At 41.8% G+C, this 22,069-nt stretch overlaps 1 protein-coding gene across 1 annotated transcript in view; it reads right to left on the reverse strand.

The window, feature by feature from the left end:
• Positions 1-22,069, reverse strand: part of Cntnap2 (contactin associated protein 2) — a 2,080,708-nt gene that overhangs the window by 146,857 nt on the left and 1,911,782 nt on the right. Inside the window, exon 20 of the mRNA XM_036182111.1 lies at positions 15,320-15,453. Within this exon, the coding sequence (XP_036038004.1) occupies positions 15,320-15,453 (134 nt within the window). The remainder of the gene's footprint in view (positions 1-15,319; positions 15,454-22,069) is intronic.

The following is a 22,069-nucleotide window of genomic DNA, read 5'->3' on the forward strand; positions in this document are numbered from 1 at the left end:
ATCAATCTGCCATCAATGTAAGCTGGGGATCGTAGATCAAAGAAGCCTGTGTAAAGCTTAACTTCAAGGGGGTGTATTTGGACATTCTATTTATCCAACCCAGGATGTACCAATTCATGGAGCCAAGAACATTGCTGGGCGTTCATGGTGTCTGGAACACACATGACCATCAAACAATCTGGATGGACTTTGGCGAGAAGAGTATGTGGGTTGCACCCTGTGGTCCACCACTACTGCACAGGTCTTGTTTGGATTTCAAGATATTCAGAAAAAATTTCTGCCAATTGAGAGTTAAGTCAACACTAAGCCTGCCAAGAAGGCTTGTCCCACCTTAACAACAATGGGTACAGGTCTGATGAGTGACATAAGGACAAAGACCATAAAGTGACGTCAGTGGGGTCCTGACAGCTCCCTGACTACTGAGTACCCTGGGTCCAGCTCAAATTCAGTGGTGTGTGTGCTGCACCCTTTCTTCATATGACCTAGTACTGTACCTACAGCAAGGGAGTCAGAACCACACACCTTAATGGTCTTAAAGGGGACAAGCACTCTCCTTAGTAACCAAACAACATAGTCATTCCAGCATGATTAGATGTCACATGACTTTATCATGACTTCACCTGATTTTTTTTCTCCCAGGCTAGACTCTAGTCACCAAAACTCTTAGATGCATGAACAAGGCTTCCTAGACTGATGACTGACAGACAGCCAATCAAAATCAGTGTGAGCTGGGGGCTAACTTATCACCAAGAAGCCTGAGTCAAATTTAATTTCAAGGGTTGTGGGCCTCACTCTCTTCATCATATCCAGGAGATTCAACTTGTAGGACCCAGGATCACAAAACATGGCCTTCATGATGTTGGGCCATACCAAAGAAACAATCTGGGCAGACTTTGGCATGATGAGTAAGTATATGGGCCGCACCCAGGAGTCATTATGTGCCCAGCTGCTATCTGGTCTTCAAGAGATCCAGGACAAGTGATCTTATATGTGTTGGCCATCACCATGGCCTCAGAGGAAACTGAAACCATCACAACAACCAGCGTTGATGGTCTGATATGTGACCCCTCACAAACTGCAAAACTGTGGTCCAAACTCTCATATCCTGACATTTCAGGTTCCCTAGCCACTCCCGGTTGACTTTGGTCCTTAACCTGACCTGATTGGAAACATCAAGTAACTTAAAACTGTGATGCCCCAGGAGTATAGACACAATTTTAATGCATGTGTATGATAGAAAACCTTGAAATCCTCCCTCTGGTGACAAGTGTCTATACATAATTGCTTATGCTTCCAAGGCCTGTCTAGAAGAAGCCAGAATTATAACCTGGTTTCTATAGATCTCTGCCTTCATTTTATATACCTAATACAGTTCTGAAGGCTTGTAGTCTTATTGTGTATCTCATGCCTAGCATATAGTTTTCAATAAATAAAAGGTTCATCTGCTACCATGGTTTATCCTGAAATGCCTATTTGGCCCTTTTCCTGTATTTCTGACTGATGGTTCCCAATCTTTGGTTAAACTTCTTAAAACAGGCTATGATATTTACTCAAGAACAGCAAGTGTGGGTAGCTACAACATCTCTATTTGCTGTCTCCATGTTTATGGTGTATATCTGTATGCCCAGACAGCATCCTGAAGATCAGTGCACCTCTATCCACAGTTTGTATCTTAGCCTTTAGTTGGCATCTCCCCAGGAAAAATAAAGAAGGTGGCAAAGTAGATAGGAGCTCTTACTTAGTCACAAAATCACTGGGATAAAATCTATAAATTGGAGGGGCAGCTACCTACTTCTTCCAGTGCCCAAATCATATTAGCACCAATTTCTAGAGAGTTGCTGATGAAGGGCTGGGAGGCAGAGGAGGAACAGAAGGTTCTGTGTGGGTCACAGGGCACCAAGAATTTGGAAACTGCCTTCCAGTGAGACTCCACATGAGGATGAATGCCCTCCTGGTGATATCCCATGCATGGAGCCTAAACACAGTCAGGTCCTGATTCATGTTAAAGGAACAGTGAAATGTACTGTGCTCCTTTAATGAGAGGAACTAGAGACTGAAATGTTGCACCTCTGGACTTGTGTTTGGTGATCTTGGGAAGTTTAGGTGGCAGATTTGTTAGTGAGTTCACTACCCAGCTACATAGATCTCTGCCTTCCATTTTCCTGGTCTTTGTCAATGTACAATCTTCCCAGTGCCCTGGGACTTTCCCAGGGTTTCTGTGGAAAACATCCTGAAGCTTTCATGATCTTGTGAATCAGTGGCCCTTCCTCACAGTTGGACATCCATGGTCACAGGGCTCCTCCTTCCCATCTAGGTCTGGATCACTCTGCTCCCCATACACACATCCTTTCCCTTCTGATATATGAGAACCCATCAAACAGTCTGAAAAGAAAGTCCAATGGTCAAATCATTGGCTTTCCCATAGATTTTTCAGGTGATGTTCTAAGGAGGTCTGAGCTAAATGTACCTGACTACCCCCACTCCTGGACAGGAGCTTGCAGACTCTGAATGTAATGCCTTTGGTCCAGCATCAGAGGGAAGGATATTTGTAGTTCACAAAAGTCAGTGAGTTATACACAGAACAGACTTTGCAGGGAAGGGGTCGCCTTTCCTAGTGATAACTGCATCATCTTAAGCAAGATTTTGTCACATTCCTTGTTGATTTGCCTATTGATGGATTGATTTGGGGGTTGAAAAATGGTGAGAACTCCACCAGTGAGCCTTGGTGTGTGCATCTGGAGGTCCTACCACAGATTGTGTGGATTTTTGAGCATGGGTTCAAACCTAATACAAAAGTATACCTGGCTAAGTCCTGGAATCAAAGCAGCCTGGATGAAACCTAAATGAGAGAACCCCAGGACAAACCATGATAGGAAAACAGCCCAGTCAGAACATGAAGCTATAGCAGCCAAGGACACATTCTAAACCCCAGGAGTCAGGGGATCAATTCCCATCTCTATAATCCCAGAATGAACTAAGTCCCCAAAGGAGGCAAGGGTATATCCTGAAACCAAAGGTCCCCAAGCCAAACCCTCAGAAATCTCTTTTTGAGTTGCTGGTCATGAGGGTCAAGAACGCTTCCAAAGCAACATAGATGAAGGCTCACTTCCCACAGACTGAAGGCAAGGCTCTATTGATGGAAGAAACATCAGGCACTTGGGACATGGGACTCAGGGAATTTGCGCTGGATGTGACACTAAAACCTCTTGCCTGAAGACTAGCTTTCATAATTGTGGCAGGTGCTACAGAAGCTGCTGAGGGAGGGAAGCAATCAATTCTGATGCCCATTAACCACAAAATGACCAACACGGTAGGGTGTCCCAAAATGTTTGGTCATGGCACTCATATTTAGCAATAACTGGTCTATGTAATTGGACTTAAATTAAAGCTTGCTCAACAGGAGGGAAATACTGCCTGTTACTGGAGTCCTAGCCAACTACCCATGGCTACTGCAGTCATGGATCTTATGGCAGAACTGGCTACTGACACTTTACTAAACCATTGTAGTTCCTGGCTGCATTCTCCATATTTATCTTAATAGCCACAGGGCTGGTGTCTCTCAGAAATGACAACAGAAGCTTCATCCATGCAGTAATATGAGACCTAAGCAAGGAAGGGCAATGCCATTGGAAATGATAGTGTGGATGGGGGAAACCTCATGGAGACTCATCCTTAAACAAAGAGCTATAGGCAGCTAAGCACTCCCGAGAGAGGAATGATGAGTCTTTCCAGGAGATGAGCCCCCTAACTGGCTACCCAATATCTAGTGTTCAAATCTGAAAACATACACAGGTGAACATCGTGGAACAGGCTCAGCACATTGTAGGCATACGTTTATGCATTTTCAATAGATAAGTATTAATTCTAAAGGAAGAGAGGCCATGACTGAGGGCGTGTGAGAGAAGTGAGATGGTAAGAATTAGACTGAGCAGTGTGGGAACGGGGGGATTTGATTTTCACTTTAAAAACTGCAAAATAAAATTTTAGGAACTATTTAATGGGAGTCTTGGGCTGAGTTAGATACCCAAAGTTGTAATATTTATTTGGTGGAACAGCTTTCTTGTGTTGTATTTTACTTCAGCACTCCTTGGCTCCACCCCTAGATCGCTCTTCTCACAAGGAGACAGGAGCACAGACACTGCAACATCATGTTGGACATGTGGGTTCTATGGTGACAGGGAGAGCTACCCTGAGTTTTTAAATCAGCTGACATCCCAGGGTGTAATGCTCTGTCCTCTCCTACAACCCCGTTCCACCCACACATTTCCTCCAGCCCCGTCTCTCACATTAAATCTATCCCTTCTCTGCTGCCCTTGTGTGGAAGGAGAGAAACACAGACGAGAGGACTATAAGCATGATTACTTCTCACAGGAGCAGCAGAAATCCGATTGGCCTTTTGTTTCAGATTCACACAAGTACCCGAGTGTGTCAGACTCCACGAAGCCAGAAAACAGCCTATAAATATGTTTTTAAATGTCCTATTTCAATGAACCAAGGAAAGTTGATTCAGATAATGATTTTCAACTATTTTCTCACACTTCAAAAGCACTTACAGTGCTTGTTACATATTAAACTATTTTCCACTTTTTATGCAAATCATGTGGTTAGTTGGTCAATGTCGGAAATAAAACTTTTGGGGTGTATGTAATTCACTGAAGAAAAACCAATGGAATGAGACACTTTGGCTAGATAAAAAAATGCCTATACTATTTCAAGTTATGTGCCAACTAGGACCTTGAGTACCCAAATTGGAGGAGACTTCTTAATATGTGGTTTTCAGTATCCAGCATTTCCAACTGTTAAATCAATCATTATTTTGTTCGTTTAAATCTCTGTTTTGATTTTTGAGATCAGGTATTGCGAACTAGGCAGTCCTGACCTTGAACTGACATCCCTCCTCTTCTCTCTACTGATGAGATTCAGGGACCACCATGCCTGGCCCAATTCCCAACATCAGCAGTAAGAGCCGCATGTGTAGATGGAAGCACATTAACACACAGGCTTGCGCTCTTGACACCTGACCTAAATGTGGAGGCTAGTAAGGTGTTACAGCGAGATTCCTTGCAATGACAAGGAAGACTGAGAACAATGTAATTCAGATCGGTACATCAGGAACAAGGGTTCCTGTCAATCTACCTAAAGAGTACACTCACAAACGGTGCTTGTGTTGGACTCTGAAGAGGAGAAGGGTCAAACAGCAGGAATATTCAATAAAATTTTGTATAAAAGTCAATGCAAATTAATAGCTTATACAGGTAGGTGGACTGCAGATCTTCATCTCTCCCTCTGTTCCTCCAGATCTAATCCCCCAGTCTCATACCCAGCACAATAGCAGATCCTCTGGGGTAACCTCTTTTCATGGTCTCTCCCTATTCCAAGTAGATGAAATAGGCAGAATCTGGTTCAGCACTCTGCTCTCCTAACTCCTAAACCTCTTTAGACCCCTAGCCTAGCCCCATTTGTCCACTCTCAATATCCAGAAACACATTTTACTTGGAACCTGCAGTGGTCACAACTATCGGGTCCAAAGAAAATTTCCTATCAGGTAACACACAGCCAATACACGATCTGAAAATCCAGAGAGGAAACAGAAACTAAGGAACAAAATATCCACCCAACAAAGACAAAACCTAGTATCTAGACCTGTAATCATCCCAGTATTAGATGCCTAGATACCAGTGTAAAAACACAATCAAAATTGCCAGGACAGTATGTCTCCACTAGAGCCCAGCTATCCTACCATAGCAGGTGCTGAATATTTCAACATAGCTGAAGCATAAGAAAAAGACTTTAAAACCACTTGCATGCATATGATAGAGGTCCTTAAAGAGGAAAGGAATAAGTCCCTTAAGGAATCCAGGAAAACACAAACAGAAGAAGAAAATGAAAATTTGTGTAACCTAAAGAAGGCTATGCCTATAAAAATACTATAAAATGAATTGGATCAGGAAAGAAAGCCCCTTCCCTACATAATAATCAAAACACTAAACATACAGAACAAAGAAAGAATGTTAAAAGCTGCAAGGGGAGAAGATCAAGTAACAAAGACACACCTATTAGAACTACACCTTGTCAATGGAGACTGTAAAAACCGGAAGATGTACTTCAGATTCTAGGAGACCACAGACGCCAGGCAGACTTTCATACCCAACAAAACTCTCAATTGCCATAGATGGAGAAACTAAGATATTCCACACTAAAAAATAGTTAAGCAATATTTGTCTACAAATCCAGCCCTACAGAGGGTGATAGAAGGCAAACCCCAATCTAAGGAGGTTAACTACACCCATGAAAACATAGGAAATAAATAATCCCAGATTACCAAAATCAAAGGAAGGGAAACACACACACACACACACACACACACACACACACACACACACACACCTACCTCAATTCTTAACATCTATTTCCTAAACACAAGGGCAACCATGTTTGTAAAAGAAACACCCCTACAGCTTAAATCACACATTGACCCTCCCACTCTGATAGTGAGAGACTTCAATTCTGTGCTCTCACCAATAGACAGTTGATCCAGACAAAAACTAAACAGAGAAATGCTAGAGCTAACAGACATCATAAACCAAATGGGCCTAACAGATATTTACAGAACATTTCACCTAAACACAAGATAATATATCTTCTCTGTATCTCATGGAACTTTCTCCAAATTGACCACATACTCAGGCACAAACAAGTCTCTACAGATACAAGAAAATTGAAATTACTCTCTGGATCCTACCAGACCACTATGAATTAAAGTTAGATATCAACAGTAACAGGAAGAACAGAAAGCCTTACAAACTCACAGAAACCGCACAACTCTCTATTTAAGGGAACCTGGGTCAAGACAGAAATAAAGGGAAAAAAATTAAAGGCTTCCTAGAATTCAATGAAAAAGGATACACAGCATACCCAAACTTACAGGACACAATTAAAGTGGTGCTAAGAAGAGAGTTCATAGCACTGAGTGCCTACATAAAAAAATAAAAATAAAAAAATGGAGAGATCTCATACTAGTAACTTAAAGCATATCTGAAAGCTCTAGAACAAAAATTACACCCCAGAGTAGTAGACTGCAAGAAATAATTAAACCGAGGGCTGGAATCAATAAAACAGAAACACAGAGAACAGTATAAAAAATCAATGTAATAAAGAGGTTTTTTTTTTTTTGAGAATATCAGATTGATAAACCCTTATTCAAATAAACTAAAAGGTAGAAAAAGAATACCCAAATTAGCAAAATCAGAAACAAAAAGGGAAACATAACAACAGATACCAAGGAAAACCAGAGAATTATAAGGAAATACTTTAAAAACCTGTACTCCATCAAATTGGACAGTCTAAAAGAAATGGATATTTTCTCAGTAGATACCACTTACCAAAGCTAAATCAAGATCAGACAAGCAATTTAAACAGACTTATTACCCCTAGTGAAATAGAAGTAGTCATTAAAAGTCTTCTAACCAAAGCGGGGAAAAGGCCCAAAGGCCATATAGTTTTAGAACAGAATTTTATCAGACCTTCAAAAAAGAGTTAATGTCAATACTCCTCACATTATTCTTCAAAATAGGAACAGAAGGAATATTGCTCATTTATTCTATGAGGCCATTCTACTACTCCAATACCCAAACCACACAAAGACCCAACAAAGAAAGAAAATTACAAACCAATTTCTCTTATGAACACAGATGAAAAAAAAATTCCTTGCAATCTGAATCTGAGAACATATCAAAAAACATCATTCACCATGATCAAGTAAGTAGGCTTCATCCCAGAGATGCAAGGGTGGTTCAACCAATGAAAATCAATAAATGCAATCTATTACATATACAAACTGAGAGGAAAAAAACATATGATCATCTCATTAGATACTGAAAAAGCCTTTGACAAAAGCCAACAGCAATCCGTGATAAAAGTCCCAGAGAGACTCAGGATACAATGGACAAACCTAAACATAATAATGAGAGCTTATAGCAAGCCCATAGCAAACATCAACTTAAGTGGAGAGAAATTCAAAGCAATTCCACTAAAATCAATAAAACAAGTGTGTCCACTTTCTCTATACATATTCAATACAGTACTTGAAGTCTCAGGTAGAGCAATAAGACAAGTGAAGGGGATCAAGTGGGTACAAATGGGAAAGGAAGAGGGCAGGTGGTAGTGGTGGTGGCGCACACCTTTAATCCCAGCACTCAGGAGGCAGAGCCAGGTGGATCTCTGTGAATTCGAGGCCAGCCTGGTCTACAGAGCAAGATCTAGGACAGACACCAAAATAACACAGATAAACCCTGTCTCAACCCCCCCTAAACCAACCAACCAACCAAACAAACAAACAACAAAACAAAACAAAACAAAACAAAAAACAAAACAAATTGGAAAGGAAGAAGTCAAAGTATCTTTACTTGTAGATGATATGACAGTATACATAAGTGACCCTAAAAATTCCACTGGGGAGCTCCTACAGTTGATAAACACTTCTAGCAAAGTAGTTGGATACAAAATTAACTCAATAAATCAGTAGCTTTCCTATATACAAATGACAAAGAGACTGAAAAAGAAATCAGGGAACTGACACCTTTCACAATAGCCTCAAATGATATAAAATATCTTAGGGTAACTCTAACCAAGTAAGTGAAAGACTTGTATAATAAAAACTTCAAGTCTTTGAAGAGAGAAATTGAAGATATCAGAAGATGGAAAGATTCCCTATGTTCATGGATCGGTAGGATTAACGTAATAAAAATGGCCATCCTACCAAAAGTAATCTACAGATTCAATGAAATCTCATCAAAATTCCAACACAATTCTTCACAGATCTTTAAAGAACAATACTCAAATTCATACGGAAAAACAAGAAACCCAGGAAAACTAAAACAATCCTGAACAATAAAAGAACTATGGGAGGTCTCACCATTCCTGATCTCAAGTGATTCTACATAGCTATGGTAATAAAAACAGCATGATATTAGCATTAAAAACAGACACATTGATCAATGGAATCAAACTGAAGACTCTGACATAAACACACACACACCTATAGACACTTGATTTTTGATAAAGAAGCCAGAAATACGAACTGGAAAAAAGACAACATCTTCCACAAATGGTGCTGGTCACACTGGATGTTGGTGTGTAGAAGAATGTAAATAGATCCAGATTCATCACCCTGCACAAAACTCAACTCCAAATATATCCAAGACCTCAACATAAAACCAGACACATTGAACCTTAACAAAAGCTGTTGGGGTCCAGCCCCTTTTATAGTCTTCTCCCAGAAATCCAGAAGAGATGTTACTAGCGGCGGATTAATTAATCTGAGGGATTCTCAGATAAATCTGTGTACATGAAACTCTTTAGTCCATTCACTTTATTCTTCTAAGTTAAAATCTCTCTACACAGCTTCAGTTCTGTTCTCATACTTAGCTCCTCTCTGTCCCTTCCTCTCCTGTTTTCTCATTGTTCTAAGTTCTTTCCATCTTTGTGCCCCTCCTCTCTCCCTCATTCAGTTTAAATACATAATTCTCTGGCTCTGCCGCTTTCTGCTCAGGCAGAGCAAGTCTGCTCAGCAGCTAGGAAGCCAGTGTCATAGCTTCATGTACCTGGTATGTGAAAGCCCTTTTGTTCTGAGTTAATTGTCAAAGGGGAAGTCTAGAGACACCACTAAGGCTATGGAAGAAGGGAGGGTTAAAGCTTAATTTGTGCAGGAAACAAAACTTTGTACCGAACATCTGTCTGACCTTGGCAGTTGTCTCCGTATGGGTATTTACCTTACATCAGGAGACTAGTGGGTGGCCTGCAAAGTTTATCTGTCTGCAGGCTGTCCTTGGAATTGAGAAATACCTCAGATAAAATGCTTTTGTCCAGAGTTGGCCCTAGCTGGGCGTTACTAATGATGATAATTACAGAAAGACTTGAAATTAGGGGTCTGGCTGTGTGATTGCTTTTAGCACAGTTGGGGGAATGTATATCCAAATACTTTAATTGTAAAGGGGAAATTGTGCCCAATGAATGATCAAACTTATTGTTCTAGGAATGGAAAAGCTACAATAGCACATGAGAAATTCATAGCAGGAAATGGCTAACATTCAAAAGCCAGTATCACCAAGACTCCTTAAGTCTTGGCTTTATCCTCTGGAAAGGCCCTTGGCTTCTTCCAGGTAATACTGTTTGCCATAGTCAGCTGAATCCCTACTTGATATTTCTGTGGCCATTAGCAGAACCTGATAGAAGAGAAAGTGGGGAATAGCCTTAAACATATTGGCCCAGGAGAAGACTTTCTGATCAGAACACCAATTGTGTAGGCATTAAGATAAATAATTATTAAATGGGACCTCATAAAACTGGAAAGCTTTTATAATACAAAGGACACCATCATTTGGACAAAGTGGCAGCCTACAGAATGGAAAAATATTTTTACCAACTCCTATTTTATTTTATTTTATTTTTTTGTTTTTTGAGACAGGGTTTCTCTGTGTTGCTTTGCACCGTTCCTGGAACTCGATTTGTAGACCAGGATGACCTTGAACTCACAGAGATTTGCCTGCCTCTGCCTCCCAAGTGCTGGGATTAAAGGCATGTGCCACCACTGCCTGGCTTACCAACTCCACTTCTAATAGAGGGCTAATAGCTAAAATGTATAAAGAACTGAATAAACTAGAGATAAAAAACAAATAAACCAATTAAAAATGGGGTAGAGATCTAAACAGAGAAATCTTGATAGAGGAAACTCAAATGACCAAGAAACACTTAAATGTTTGACATTCTTAGCCATCAGGGAAATGCAAATCAAAAGTACTTTGAGATTCCATCTTATACCTGTCAAAATGGCTAAGATCAGAACCACAAATGACAGCTTATGCTGGCAAGGAGATGGAATAAGGCAAGCACCCCTCCACTGCTGGTGGGAGTGCAAACTTGTGCAGCCAGTATAGAAATCAGTACAGCAGTTTCTCAGAAAATTTGGGAATCAATCTACCTCAAGACCCAGCTGTACCACTCTTGGGCATATACCCAGAGGACATGTTATCCTACCACAGGGACACTTGCTAAATCATGTTCACTGCTGCTCTTTTTACAATATCTAGAAATTTGAAACAATCTGGATGTCCATCAAGTGAAGAATGAATAAAGAAAATGTGGTACATTTACACAATGACTGTTAAAAAATGACATTGTGAAATTTGTAGGCAAATGAATAAAACCAGAAAAAAATAATCCAGAGGTAATCCAGACCCAGAAAGATAAATATGATATGTATTTGCTTATATCTGGATATTAGCCATCACATAAAATGATAATTAAGCTACAATTAGACCCAGAGAGGTTAGACATAGAGGAAAGGTCCTTGGGGGTTCACATGGATCTCTCTGGTAGGGGAAAATAGAACAGATTTTTGGGGAGGGCAAGAAAGAGATCAGGTGGGAAGGGGGAGGGAAGATGGAATTGAGGGAAATAGGGGAGAGACAGATAGAATTGAAGAGCTTTTGAGGTGTGATATGGAATCCTAGTGCAGTGAAAACTTCCTATAATATATGAAAATGAAGTCTCCTAACCAAGTCTCCAAAGAGTAAGGGAGACAGAACCCCTAATGTCCGTTCATCTTTCGTCATCAAATAAAGCTTCCAATGCTGGGACTGGGTTTCATCCAATTGAATTTGGCCAAAGGGATTACATGAAAATCCCCAAACAATCCAGGCTGATGCCCAAACAATAGGTTGCTCTCCACAAACTGACAGCAAGACCCCATTGCTGAACACAACACCTATATGACTCGTTGAACATGGGGAGGTCAAGCTGGTGCCTAAATAGAGCCTTCACCACCATGTTATAGTGTCTATGACATGGAAAAGTACTCTGCAGGCTACCAAAGGAGAAAAGCAAACAACAACCTAACCACAAAAGCTTTGACCTACAATCTGCCCTGCCCACAAAATATGCTAGAGCAATGTTGGCACAAACCTTGTGGGAATAACCAACCAAATGTCCAGCTTGTCAAAAAGCCCACTCCATGAGATGGAAGCCATACTGGACAGTGCTTGGGTGACCAAGAACCAGAGTTTAGATAGCCCAGAGACCTAGCATAAAAGTAAATGCTACTGGTCTAAAAAATGTAACAATAAAATGACTCCTAATGATATTCTGCTATACTCATAGATCGTTACCTTATTCAGCCTTCATCAAAGATGCCTTCTCCTGCAGCAGATGGGAACAAATACAGAGATCCACAACAAAACATGGTATGTAGAGAGACCTTGGAACACACAGATCTAAATGGGGTGTATCCATCAAATCTCTCCCCTCAGAGACCCCCACAGAAGAGGCAGAGGAGTGGAGAACACAAAGGTGTCTGAGGACACTAGGAGAACAAGGCACTCTAAAACAACTGAGCAATGCTCATACAAACTCACAGAGACTGAAGCTGCAAGCACAGGGCCTGCATGGGTCTGCACAAAGTCCTCTGCATATGTATGATAGCTTTCAGTTTAGTACTTTTATGGGACTCCTGAATGTGTGAATGAGTGGGTCTCTGATTCCTGTGCCTTCTCTTGGGGCTCTTTTATTTTTCTATTGGCTTGGCTTGTCCAACTTTGACAAGATGGTTTGTAGAGAGCTGCGTGCTGCACCCTAGAGATGGCGCTGGCTTCCGCCTTCCACCTTCCCGATGGTGAGCGCTCTCGGTAGTAAACAACTCCATATTCGGCTTGGCTTTAGGATCTGGCTTGCTTCCGTATACCTGGACCTGTCCACGATGCCCACGTGGCGGTTTAGGGTTGGCTACCCAGAGGCTATTAGGGCTAAGAGGGGGCTCCCCCCGGGGTCAGAAGATTGTTCAAGGTTCCTGAATAAACTGCAGAAAGAAGAGCTCGGTATTGCGTCTTCCTTGCTGGTCGAGGCCGTCGCGACAATGGTTTTCATTTTATCTTATTTTATTTTGTTATATGTTTTGCTGTTATCTCCCAGAAGCCTGTTCTTTTCTAATGAGAGACAGAAAGGGAGTGGATCTGGATGCAAGAGAAGGTCGGGGAGCAACTGGAAGCAGAGGAGGGAAGGGGAAACTGTATTCAGATAAAAAGAAGAAACAAAAAGATATAAAAAGAGAAATTTTAATTAAATGCCAATGAACACATTGTCCATAAAAAGCATAAAGCCTCCTATCTCTTGGCTTTAAATATTATTATTGTTGTTGTTATTATTATTGTGGTGTGTGTATATGTGTGTGTGTGTTGTGTGTGTGTTGTGTGTGTGCACATGCATGTGTGCATACTGTTGTCAGTGTGTGGAGGTCACAGGACAACCCTCAGGCGTTGGTCCTCTCCTTCCACTGTGGAATTGGGGATTGAACTCAGGTACTCAGTCTTGCTGGTAAATGCCTTCCCTTTGAGCCGGCCTCACCAGCCCTCTCCCATCTTTTCTGAATAAAGCTTGGGTCCTGGTTAAAGACAGGCTTGATCTGCTCAACAATTTGTAACACATAGGGTGTGCCAGGTACCACTGCAAGGCCCAAGGATTCTGTCAGCCACTGTAAGATAACCTCACATCTGCCACATTTGATAGGTGGCCTAACAGGCTGGAACAGCACACTGTCATTTTCCTAGGGAAGATCTCTTTTTGAAATGCCCTCTGGCATTTCCTGCTAAGGCCACATGCACCCTTCTCATCAAGCTATAAATCTGACATCCGTCAGCACTCAAAGGAGACAGGGCTTCTGCTTTTTCTTTGCAGCCCTGACTTTCCCGGCAGCGGGCAGAATCCGGTGAGGTGGGGAAGGATGCTCAGGCTCCACCACTTGCCACTGTGCTTTGCAGCAAAGCAGTCTCCTCCTGCTCTTTGTCCTGACAGGTATCTGTATGGCGCTCCATCTCGACAGTGCTGTGACAGCTCCCCTCCTTGATCTTCTGGCTTGCTTCCCAGGGAGACCTTCTTATGCCATGTTTTATTCATGGTGTCTCCCCAGCTGCTTGCTTTTATAAGAAAAGTCAGTGATAGGGGAGGAGCAGTAAATGAACCTGAAATAAAACTTGAGGGTAATAATAAAACCACCTGTTGGTCTTCTTTAAATCCATGGCCTTAGATTTTTTGGGAAAAAGTAGATTTTGAGGATTTTAAAGGATGTTTCCATAGAGGAAGAAAAAAAAACCCAATATTGTTATTTATATTGTACTTGGGCCATGAAAGAAGTAGGTCAGGGAGACCAGAAGAGCCTTTGCAGGGAAACATGGCGAACTTCAGATACCTTAGACTTTAGCTAAGAAAGATGATAGGATGGATAAAAAGAGGCCTGAAAGATGCCCAAATGATGGCTTAGAAATGAGGCGAGAGGCCAGGAAGATTATAGAAGCAATATGTATTCTACTTCTCTTTAAAAGATTTCTTCACCTTAACTGCCATTGCTTTTCCTAAAAAATGAGAGTTAGCTGTCCTTACCTTTGGATCTGCAACCTCGGGTTCCACCAACCTTAGATCAGGAATATTTGAAAATAAGGTTGTCTGTCTTGAGCATGTACATGACATTTTCCTGTTTTTATTCCTTCACATAGCACAGCAACTATTTATGCAGAACTTATGTTGTATGAAGTTGGCAAGGAATATAGAGATGATTGTAAGTGTGTAGATAGGGGTGTAGAGATGCTGTGTGAATTCTGTGCCATCTTCTATAATGGACTTGACTACCTTCAGATTTGGGTATCCATGAGGAATTATGGAACAAATTCCTCATGAATAACAAGTGATATCTGTGTCTATCTTTATACTTCATAAGTTAAACATTTAGAGTAGAAAGTATATTACTTGTCTATTCCACCTGCCCCAATTCCATAGGTGTAGGCCTGTAGCTACTTGGGAGGCCGAGGAAGGAAAATCATAAGCTTAGGGCAAGCCAGGGGAACTTTATTATTATTATTATTTGTGTGTGTGTTACATGTGTGCAGATGCTCACATATGCCATAAAAGGGCATCAGCTCTCTAGAAGCTAGAGTTATAGACAATTCAGAACCCAATGTGGGTGCTGGGAACTGAACTCATGTCCTCAGGAAGAACAGCAAGTGCTCTTAATCACTGAGATATCTCTTTAGCCCTTAGCCCGGGAAACTTAAGGAGATTCTGACACAAATTAAAAAGTAAAAAGATGGCTGGGGATATATCTCAATGGTAAAGAGAGTGACAAAGCATGTGCAAAGCTCTAGGTTTGATTCACAGTTTTATAAACAAAACCAGAATAAAACCTTCCCCCCAAAGCAATGACCAAGCGCTATAAAGTACAGAGACTATAACATTTTGTTAATATCATGCTCTAACTTGTATGCAGACATATCAGTACCTTGAGAATTATGGTCTTCTCATGCCGAGTGATGTTGACGCTGTGGGGCTGTCCATTGGCCATGTTCCTGTGGTCTAAGTCGATATTGTATGGCTCTCTGGTTCCTCCCAGGTTGTACCGGATCTGCAAGTTTCCTACAGGAACAAAAGGAAAGAGGCCCAGTGCTTTTTTGCTGGAGGTTTATTTCAGTGTTACCTCACCCACGGCTGCAGCTCTGGCTTCACATAGACTGTGCCCCTTCCATGGCCATGGGTTCCATCCCAGCCTTGAATTTGGATCTGCTGCCCAGAGTCCTAGGCTAATAGTACCAGAATCACACATGTTCATATTTGCCAGTGACAAACACCAGTGACTGTTATGATCCAGTGGAAGCAGCAGATGGTACAAATGTTCCCAGTGGGGATGGTGTCTGAAAATGAAGAATGAGGACAAATACCATACAGTACAGTGGAGATGCCTGCAAGCCTACAAAATGCTACATGAAATAAAAAATAAATCTGGAGTGCAGGGACTATCTCGCTCCATCAGTAAAGTGTGACATTTGGCATATAAAGGAATCATGAGTCTTATTAAAAATAAACATAATTTGGAAAAGATAAGTGCATGGGATTTTGAGTGGCCTCACTGAGACCAAAGAGACAAAGTAATGAATTGTATTCAAGGTTCAGGACTAATCAAATGCAATTTAGGGACAAGATGGATGTCCCAGGTGTCCTGAGCCCAGTGACAGTTCACTTTGTCTTTTCATCTCCCTCCCCTCCCCCACAAAGTGAGTACAGTTTTTATTTCTTATTTATAACCTTATTTATAATTTATAAACATTAATGTTTTTCCCATTTTAAACTTAAATTGTTTTCAGACACTTAATAATACTTGACATCTCAAAGGTTAAACCATCTCAATGGTTCCAGCAATCTCTAGCAAGAGTCTGATTAACCCGTCACCAGTAGATTCTTTGTTGTCTCTCATTTTTCTTTTAAAGAACTGATGTTCTGCTTTTAAATGATAAGATAAAAGCTACAGTAACCAAAACTATAAAATAAGCAAAAGAAAGAAAGAAAGAAAGTAGGGATCAGCAAGATGATTTTGCCGATAAGAGTTGTATACTGTTCTCACAGAGGTCCTGAGTTTGGTTCCCAGCACCCAAATTGGTGCTGTGCCTCCAGCTCCAGGGAATCTGACACCCTCTTCTGCACATGACAGGAGCTGCATTCACTCATGACCATACTCTTCCCCACATATACATGTAATTAAAAAATTAATCTTAAAAATGGCCTGAAACTTGACTATCTGGAGAACTAACTGCTCTAACCATCTTGACAGTCTCTGCTACAGACCTTCCTCATGCACACATTTAACACATGTACATAAATGAGTAGGACGGTTTAAAGTGCCATCCTTCCATAGTTAGGCATTTGGACACATGCCATTTAAAATGTAGAGCTGTTTTCCTGGGGTTGGGAGTATAATCAAGAATTCATTAGTTGTATTCTATCTTTGTTTTCTGAACAAACTTCAATAAACTACTAATTTTGAGGGTTTTTATTTTTATTTTTTTGCTTTGTTTGTTTTGGTTTCTTTTGAGACAGAGTTTCAAAACTGGTTATCCTGGAACTTGCTCTATAAACAAGGCTGGCCTTGAACTCAGATCTGCTTGCCTTTGCCTCCTGAGTGCTGTGATTAAAGATGTGAACTACCCCTGCCTAGCTTTATTTTTGAGTTTTTATCCACACATTTTTATCTTAAATTTCTTTGCTATGGTATTCCTTCCAAGCATGTATGATGGTTGTCTTCTGAATGCATCTACATTCCATAATTTTTTTCCATCTCAGGAGCCACATAGATTCCATTAGAGGAGACGGTCTGCTCTCTGTGGTCCAGTACCTTTCCCATTCACCTGAGCCATGCATTTTACCATCTTCTGACTGCACTGAGGCTGCTCTCTCCAGGTCCTGAAGACCTCTGGATGGGCATTTAACACAGATGTATGCCTTTTTCCTGGACATGTGATCTACAGCGGGCTTCCAGCATCTACTGCTTGGATTTGCTCACTCATTTCTGGCTTCTTTGCTGGCACAGTCCTTCACCATCCTTTCTTCTGAGTCCATGTCCACATTCATGGTCATTGTACTCAGTCTTAGCTTTGTTTGAGGTGAAGGCACATCAGTCCCCAAACTGTAATCCAGCTAAACTTCTACCCTTCTGACTCTTTCCAATCTTCAACTCAATATTTCTGCTTGGCTGTCCCTTTGGTACCTTGGACATGCATTGACTCTGTCTCATCATCCTTCTTTGCACTTTGGTGAATGGCCACATCATGCTTCCAGTTACTCTTGTCATAAGCCTAGCTATCCCCTTTCCAATATTTCATGAACTGTAAGAAATTCTTGGCTTGATCTTGAAATCAGACTCTGAATCTTAGCACTTTTTATTTATTCCATTTCTACTGCAGGGACAACCTTTGCCTGGATGGTTGCTGTAGCCTCCACACTAAACCCTCTTTCTGCTTTTACCCCGGCCTTCTCCTACACCAGTTTGGCCTTTGCCCCTCTCATTTCCACACAGTGGCGAGAGTGAATCTCGGCTCATAATGCAGTAATGATGGCTTCCTGTCACACTCAATGTGACAGTAACTCCCTATGCCTTCCATGAACTCCCACGGTCACCTGTAGCCTACTTTCTCACTTCTTCCCCCAGAAGTCCAACAAGTTCCTGTTCCAGGACTTTTACACTCGGGGCTCTTCTGTCTAGAATGTTCTATCCCACATTACTGCAGAGCTGACTCTTCCTTCATCCAACGATTTGCTCTTCGGTCATATGCCTAGTGATGATTCCTGTGACTTCTCCATAAAAGGGGAAATTTCTCCCTCCTTCTCTTTGGCTGGCTCTTCCACTTCTGCCTTATATTCCACCCCCATGACAGTTCTCATCATACAACACACCCTAGACTCCATCTCATCCCTTTGTCTGTCTTCTCTTGTTTCTGCAAGAGCTCCATGAGAGCAAGACTTTCCATTTCTGCTTCTGGGGACTTTGGCCACTGTTTCAAACACTCCCTGGTTAGCGGCACTTGTTGAATGTGTTTATGAATGGTCTCCTTGCCTTTGTGCTTTCTCCCCAATATTTTCCTTGCAAACCTGAGGGGTCTTTTTAAAACACATACTTGATTATTTCACTGGTTCATTTAAAATCCTTCAATGCCTTTCAGTTGCTCACAGGATGAAGGTTTATGTTCCTAATGTTGCTGTGCTATATTTGCAGATTGTGACACTTTCTCTCTTACATCCAAGCTCCCTTGGACCCCTCCTGTTCTCTAGAAAATTCTATTTCCTTCCTACCTCAGAGTGTTGGAGGAAGTTGCTGCTTCCCAAGCTGTTCACTCTCCTCCCCTTAGTGCTTCCCTGATTTCCCCTTCATCCTACTAGCATAAGAAATAATAGTTATTTGTATCTAAGGATATAGTTAATCATAGCTTGGTAACATGTGGAAAAATCAAGTTGTCTTGTTTGGGGTGTGTGTGTGTGTGTGTGTGTGTGTGTGTGTGTGTGTGTGCATTTGCACAAGCATGTCTAAGCTTATGACCCTGAGTGTCTTCTTCAATTGCTTTCCATCTTAATTTTTGAGGCAGAGTTTGTCACTGAATCTGGAGCTCACTTACTTGGCTAGACTGGCCAGTGAGCACCAGGGTCCCTTCATCCCTGCCTTCCTGGCATTGGGATTTCAGATACAGGCTGTCTTGCTAAGCATGCACCATGGGTTATACAACATCCAGTTTAGACATTAGATGTCTTAGATACGCAGTTGTGTATATTCACCATTCATTTATTAATTTCCTTGAAGCAAACATATTCCGTGTCTATGCAAAGCACAGCTTTCCTAAAGTCCCACTGTGAGCTGTCTGTCATGCTACAGGTACAGAGTTGAATTCCAATAGTGACAACTGTTCCAGATCCCCAGCGTGGGTCAGGTGCTCTGTACGGATCTGGGGACACAGAGACAAGTGAAAGAAAGGTGACTTCCTCTGTGGGCTGGAGGCCAGAGGAGCTGGTAATAATGCAAAACCTGAACATGTCTCTCCTACTGTTCATCAATGGCTCATTTATGTTTGCCACCCATCTTAGGTTGTTTTCATCTTTCTTTCTTTTTTATGGATTCCCTGGGCTTTGTAAATATGATTTAGAATTCACCAAAGTGCTTCACATAATATTAACAGAAAGTATTTGCTCCGAGAAGAAGGGATGAGCTGAAACTTTAAATGTATAGGTAGTGACTATCTATAAACAATTATGGCAACATTCGAGTAATAACATTTAAATGATTCATTTATTCCTTTCAAATAACAGAAGAGGACCACTAAGTGATGGTGGGGAGAGTGTTACTATTTACCCATTAAAGTAAAATATTATTCAAATAGGGAGACACTTCCCTTCTTTTATCTCGTGTTCATCTCCCAAGTGAATTAAAGCCATTCTAAGGAATTGCTCTTTTATTGGCTGTAGCAAATCACATGCTTAGCAGATTTACAATCTCCTGAACATCACCACTACCATCAGCAAGCACTTACTGGGCAACTACTGTAGGCAGGAAATGTAGTGCTGGGGGCTTTGCAGCTCTCTGGGAAGACAGGGCATATTTATGACAAAGACAGATAACAATACATTAAGTGCCAAACAAATGAAATGGAAAATAAGTGTAATGGGAGTCTGAAGCCAGACATCATCAGAAGGAGGAAAGGGCCGGTGAGGGCTTATAGCGGAAGGCACGTAGGTGTACACTATAGAGGAAAGTGAGGGGCATCAGGTCAGGGGTTGCTGTGAGCTTGAGAGTTGAGCACAGATGGCCCCAGAGTCTTTTAAAGCATGGATTTCTTGAAATTGTAGTATAGGAGATGTGAAGGCATAGATTGAATTGGTAGACTCTGGCTAGAGTACCTACTCACCCTTATGTGGTGGTTTGAATCAGCATAGGTTCATTTGTTGGAATACTTGGTCCCCAGTTTGTGGAATTGTTTGGGAAGGATTAGAAGGCGTGGGCCTTGTTGGAGGAGGTGTGTTATTGAGGGGGTGGGGGTGCTTTGAGCTTCCATTCCCTAATTGTTCTCTCTCGGTTTCCTGTTTGTGGATTGGGATATCAGCTCTCAGCTACTGCTCCCAGCACCCCACCTGCTGCCATGCTGATGATAGACTCCTTTCCCTCTGGGGCTGTGGGACACAAATAAACCCCTTTTTTTCTAAACCCTTGCCTTGGTTGTGGTGTTCTGCCACAGCAATTGGAAAGTAATTAAGACGCCTTACATGTATATGCCACAGAGTTTTTAGACTTAGCAGGTCACTCCTCTGCTCATCAATCCATTGGGGGAGATGGCATTTTACAGATCAGGAAACACAAATAAAAACTACTCATAGATTATCTAAGGCAGCAGCAAAGGGGAGAATCGGAATTTGAAACCAGACAGGTCTTCTCCCTGAGGACTGAGGGATCTCAACTGGAAGGTTGTGGGATTTGTCTCTCATATTTTTAGTGTGCGTGGGTCACCAAACGATGCTTAATATGGCTACAGTACAGTGTCCCTACTAAGCATTTGTCTTTGCAAGGGAAGGCTGCCCTGCCTAGGTGTGAAGGGTGTAAGCCACTGAAGTAGAGAGAAGGGCAGAATTGGAGTCTGAAAAGGTAGCAGGGGCATGGCTGCCCTCATCCCTCAGCAGATATCCAAGGGGTGGGACAGCTGGAGTCTCTGATGGGGGGGTTGCAAACACAACCCTGTCACTCACTCTGTGCCATTGAGGTGTGTTGACTTTCCATGGTGTCCCAATGAGAAAGCTATCAGGAAGCCCGAGTTAGAAGAGGTTTGCTCTGGAGAACAGCAGTGGGAGCAAAGGTCATGGGTCACCATGAGGGTAGGCTTTATGGGACTCATGTGCCTGGATAGCCCACAAGAGCAGGGAAGATAGACAATCAGTTGGGGCTGAGGACACTACCTCTGAGAGGCTGTGGTGGTGGCTATCAGGACAAGGAGGTTTCAGGAAGGCTGACTCTGGGACATAGTGAAAGAGCTTTTGATATGTGAAGTCTCATGAAGCCAGGATGGATATTTTGTTAAGGCCTTTAAATTGTTTGTTTAGTATCTCTACCCCCGCATTGTCATCTGTAAATGTGGTGGTTAGAAAGAAAATGGTCCCTATAGGGAGGGGCACAATAGGAAGTGGCTTTGTTGGAGTGGGTGTGGCCTTGTTGGAAGAAGTGTGTCACTATGGGGGTGGGCTTTGAGGTCCCCTATGCTCAAGCTACACCTGTGGCTCAAGATGAAGGACTCTAAGCTCCTTCTCCAGCACCGTGTCTGCCGTGTCCTGCCATGATGATAAAGGACTAAATCTCTGAAACTGTAAGCCGCCCCCAATTAATGTTTTCCTTTATAAAAGTTGCTGTGGTCATGGTGTCTCTTCACAGCAATAGAAACTTTAACTAAGACAGTAGACCTTACTGCTTTCCCCCCTTTTTTTCTGAATGCTTTCTTCAAATTTTTTTCATTATAAATTCCAGTTAATGAAAAGATGTGTTATTTAGACTAAGTGCTGAAAGATCACATTTTCCCCAACACTTTAAGGATGGTTTTCTAAAACCCACAAAGAAAATGTCTGGTTTTGATTTCCAAATATATCCAGTCTGTTCTGGCCCTGCAATGGAGAGCTCCCAGCCTGGATTCAGACACCTGCATCCAGAGACCACCCCCACTTACCCTTAACCTACTGA

This window comes from Onychomys torridus, chromosome 3, assembly GCF_903995425.1.
Source record: "Onychomys torridus chromosome 3, mOncTor1.1, whole genome shotgun sequence".
NCBI classification, from domain to species: domain Eukaryota; kingdom Metazoa; phylum Chordata; class Mammalia; order Rodentia; family Cricetidae; genus Onychomys; species Onychomys torridus.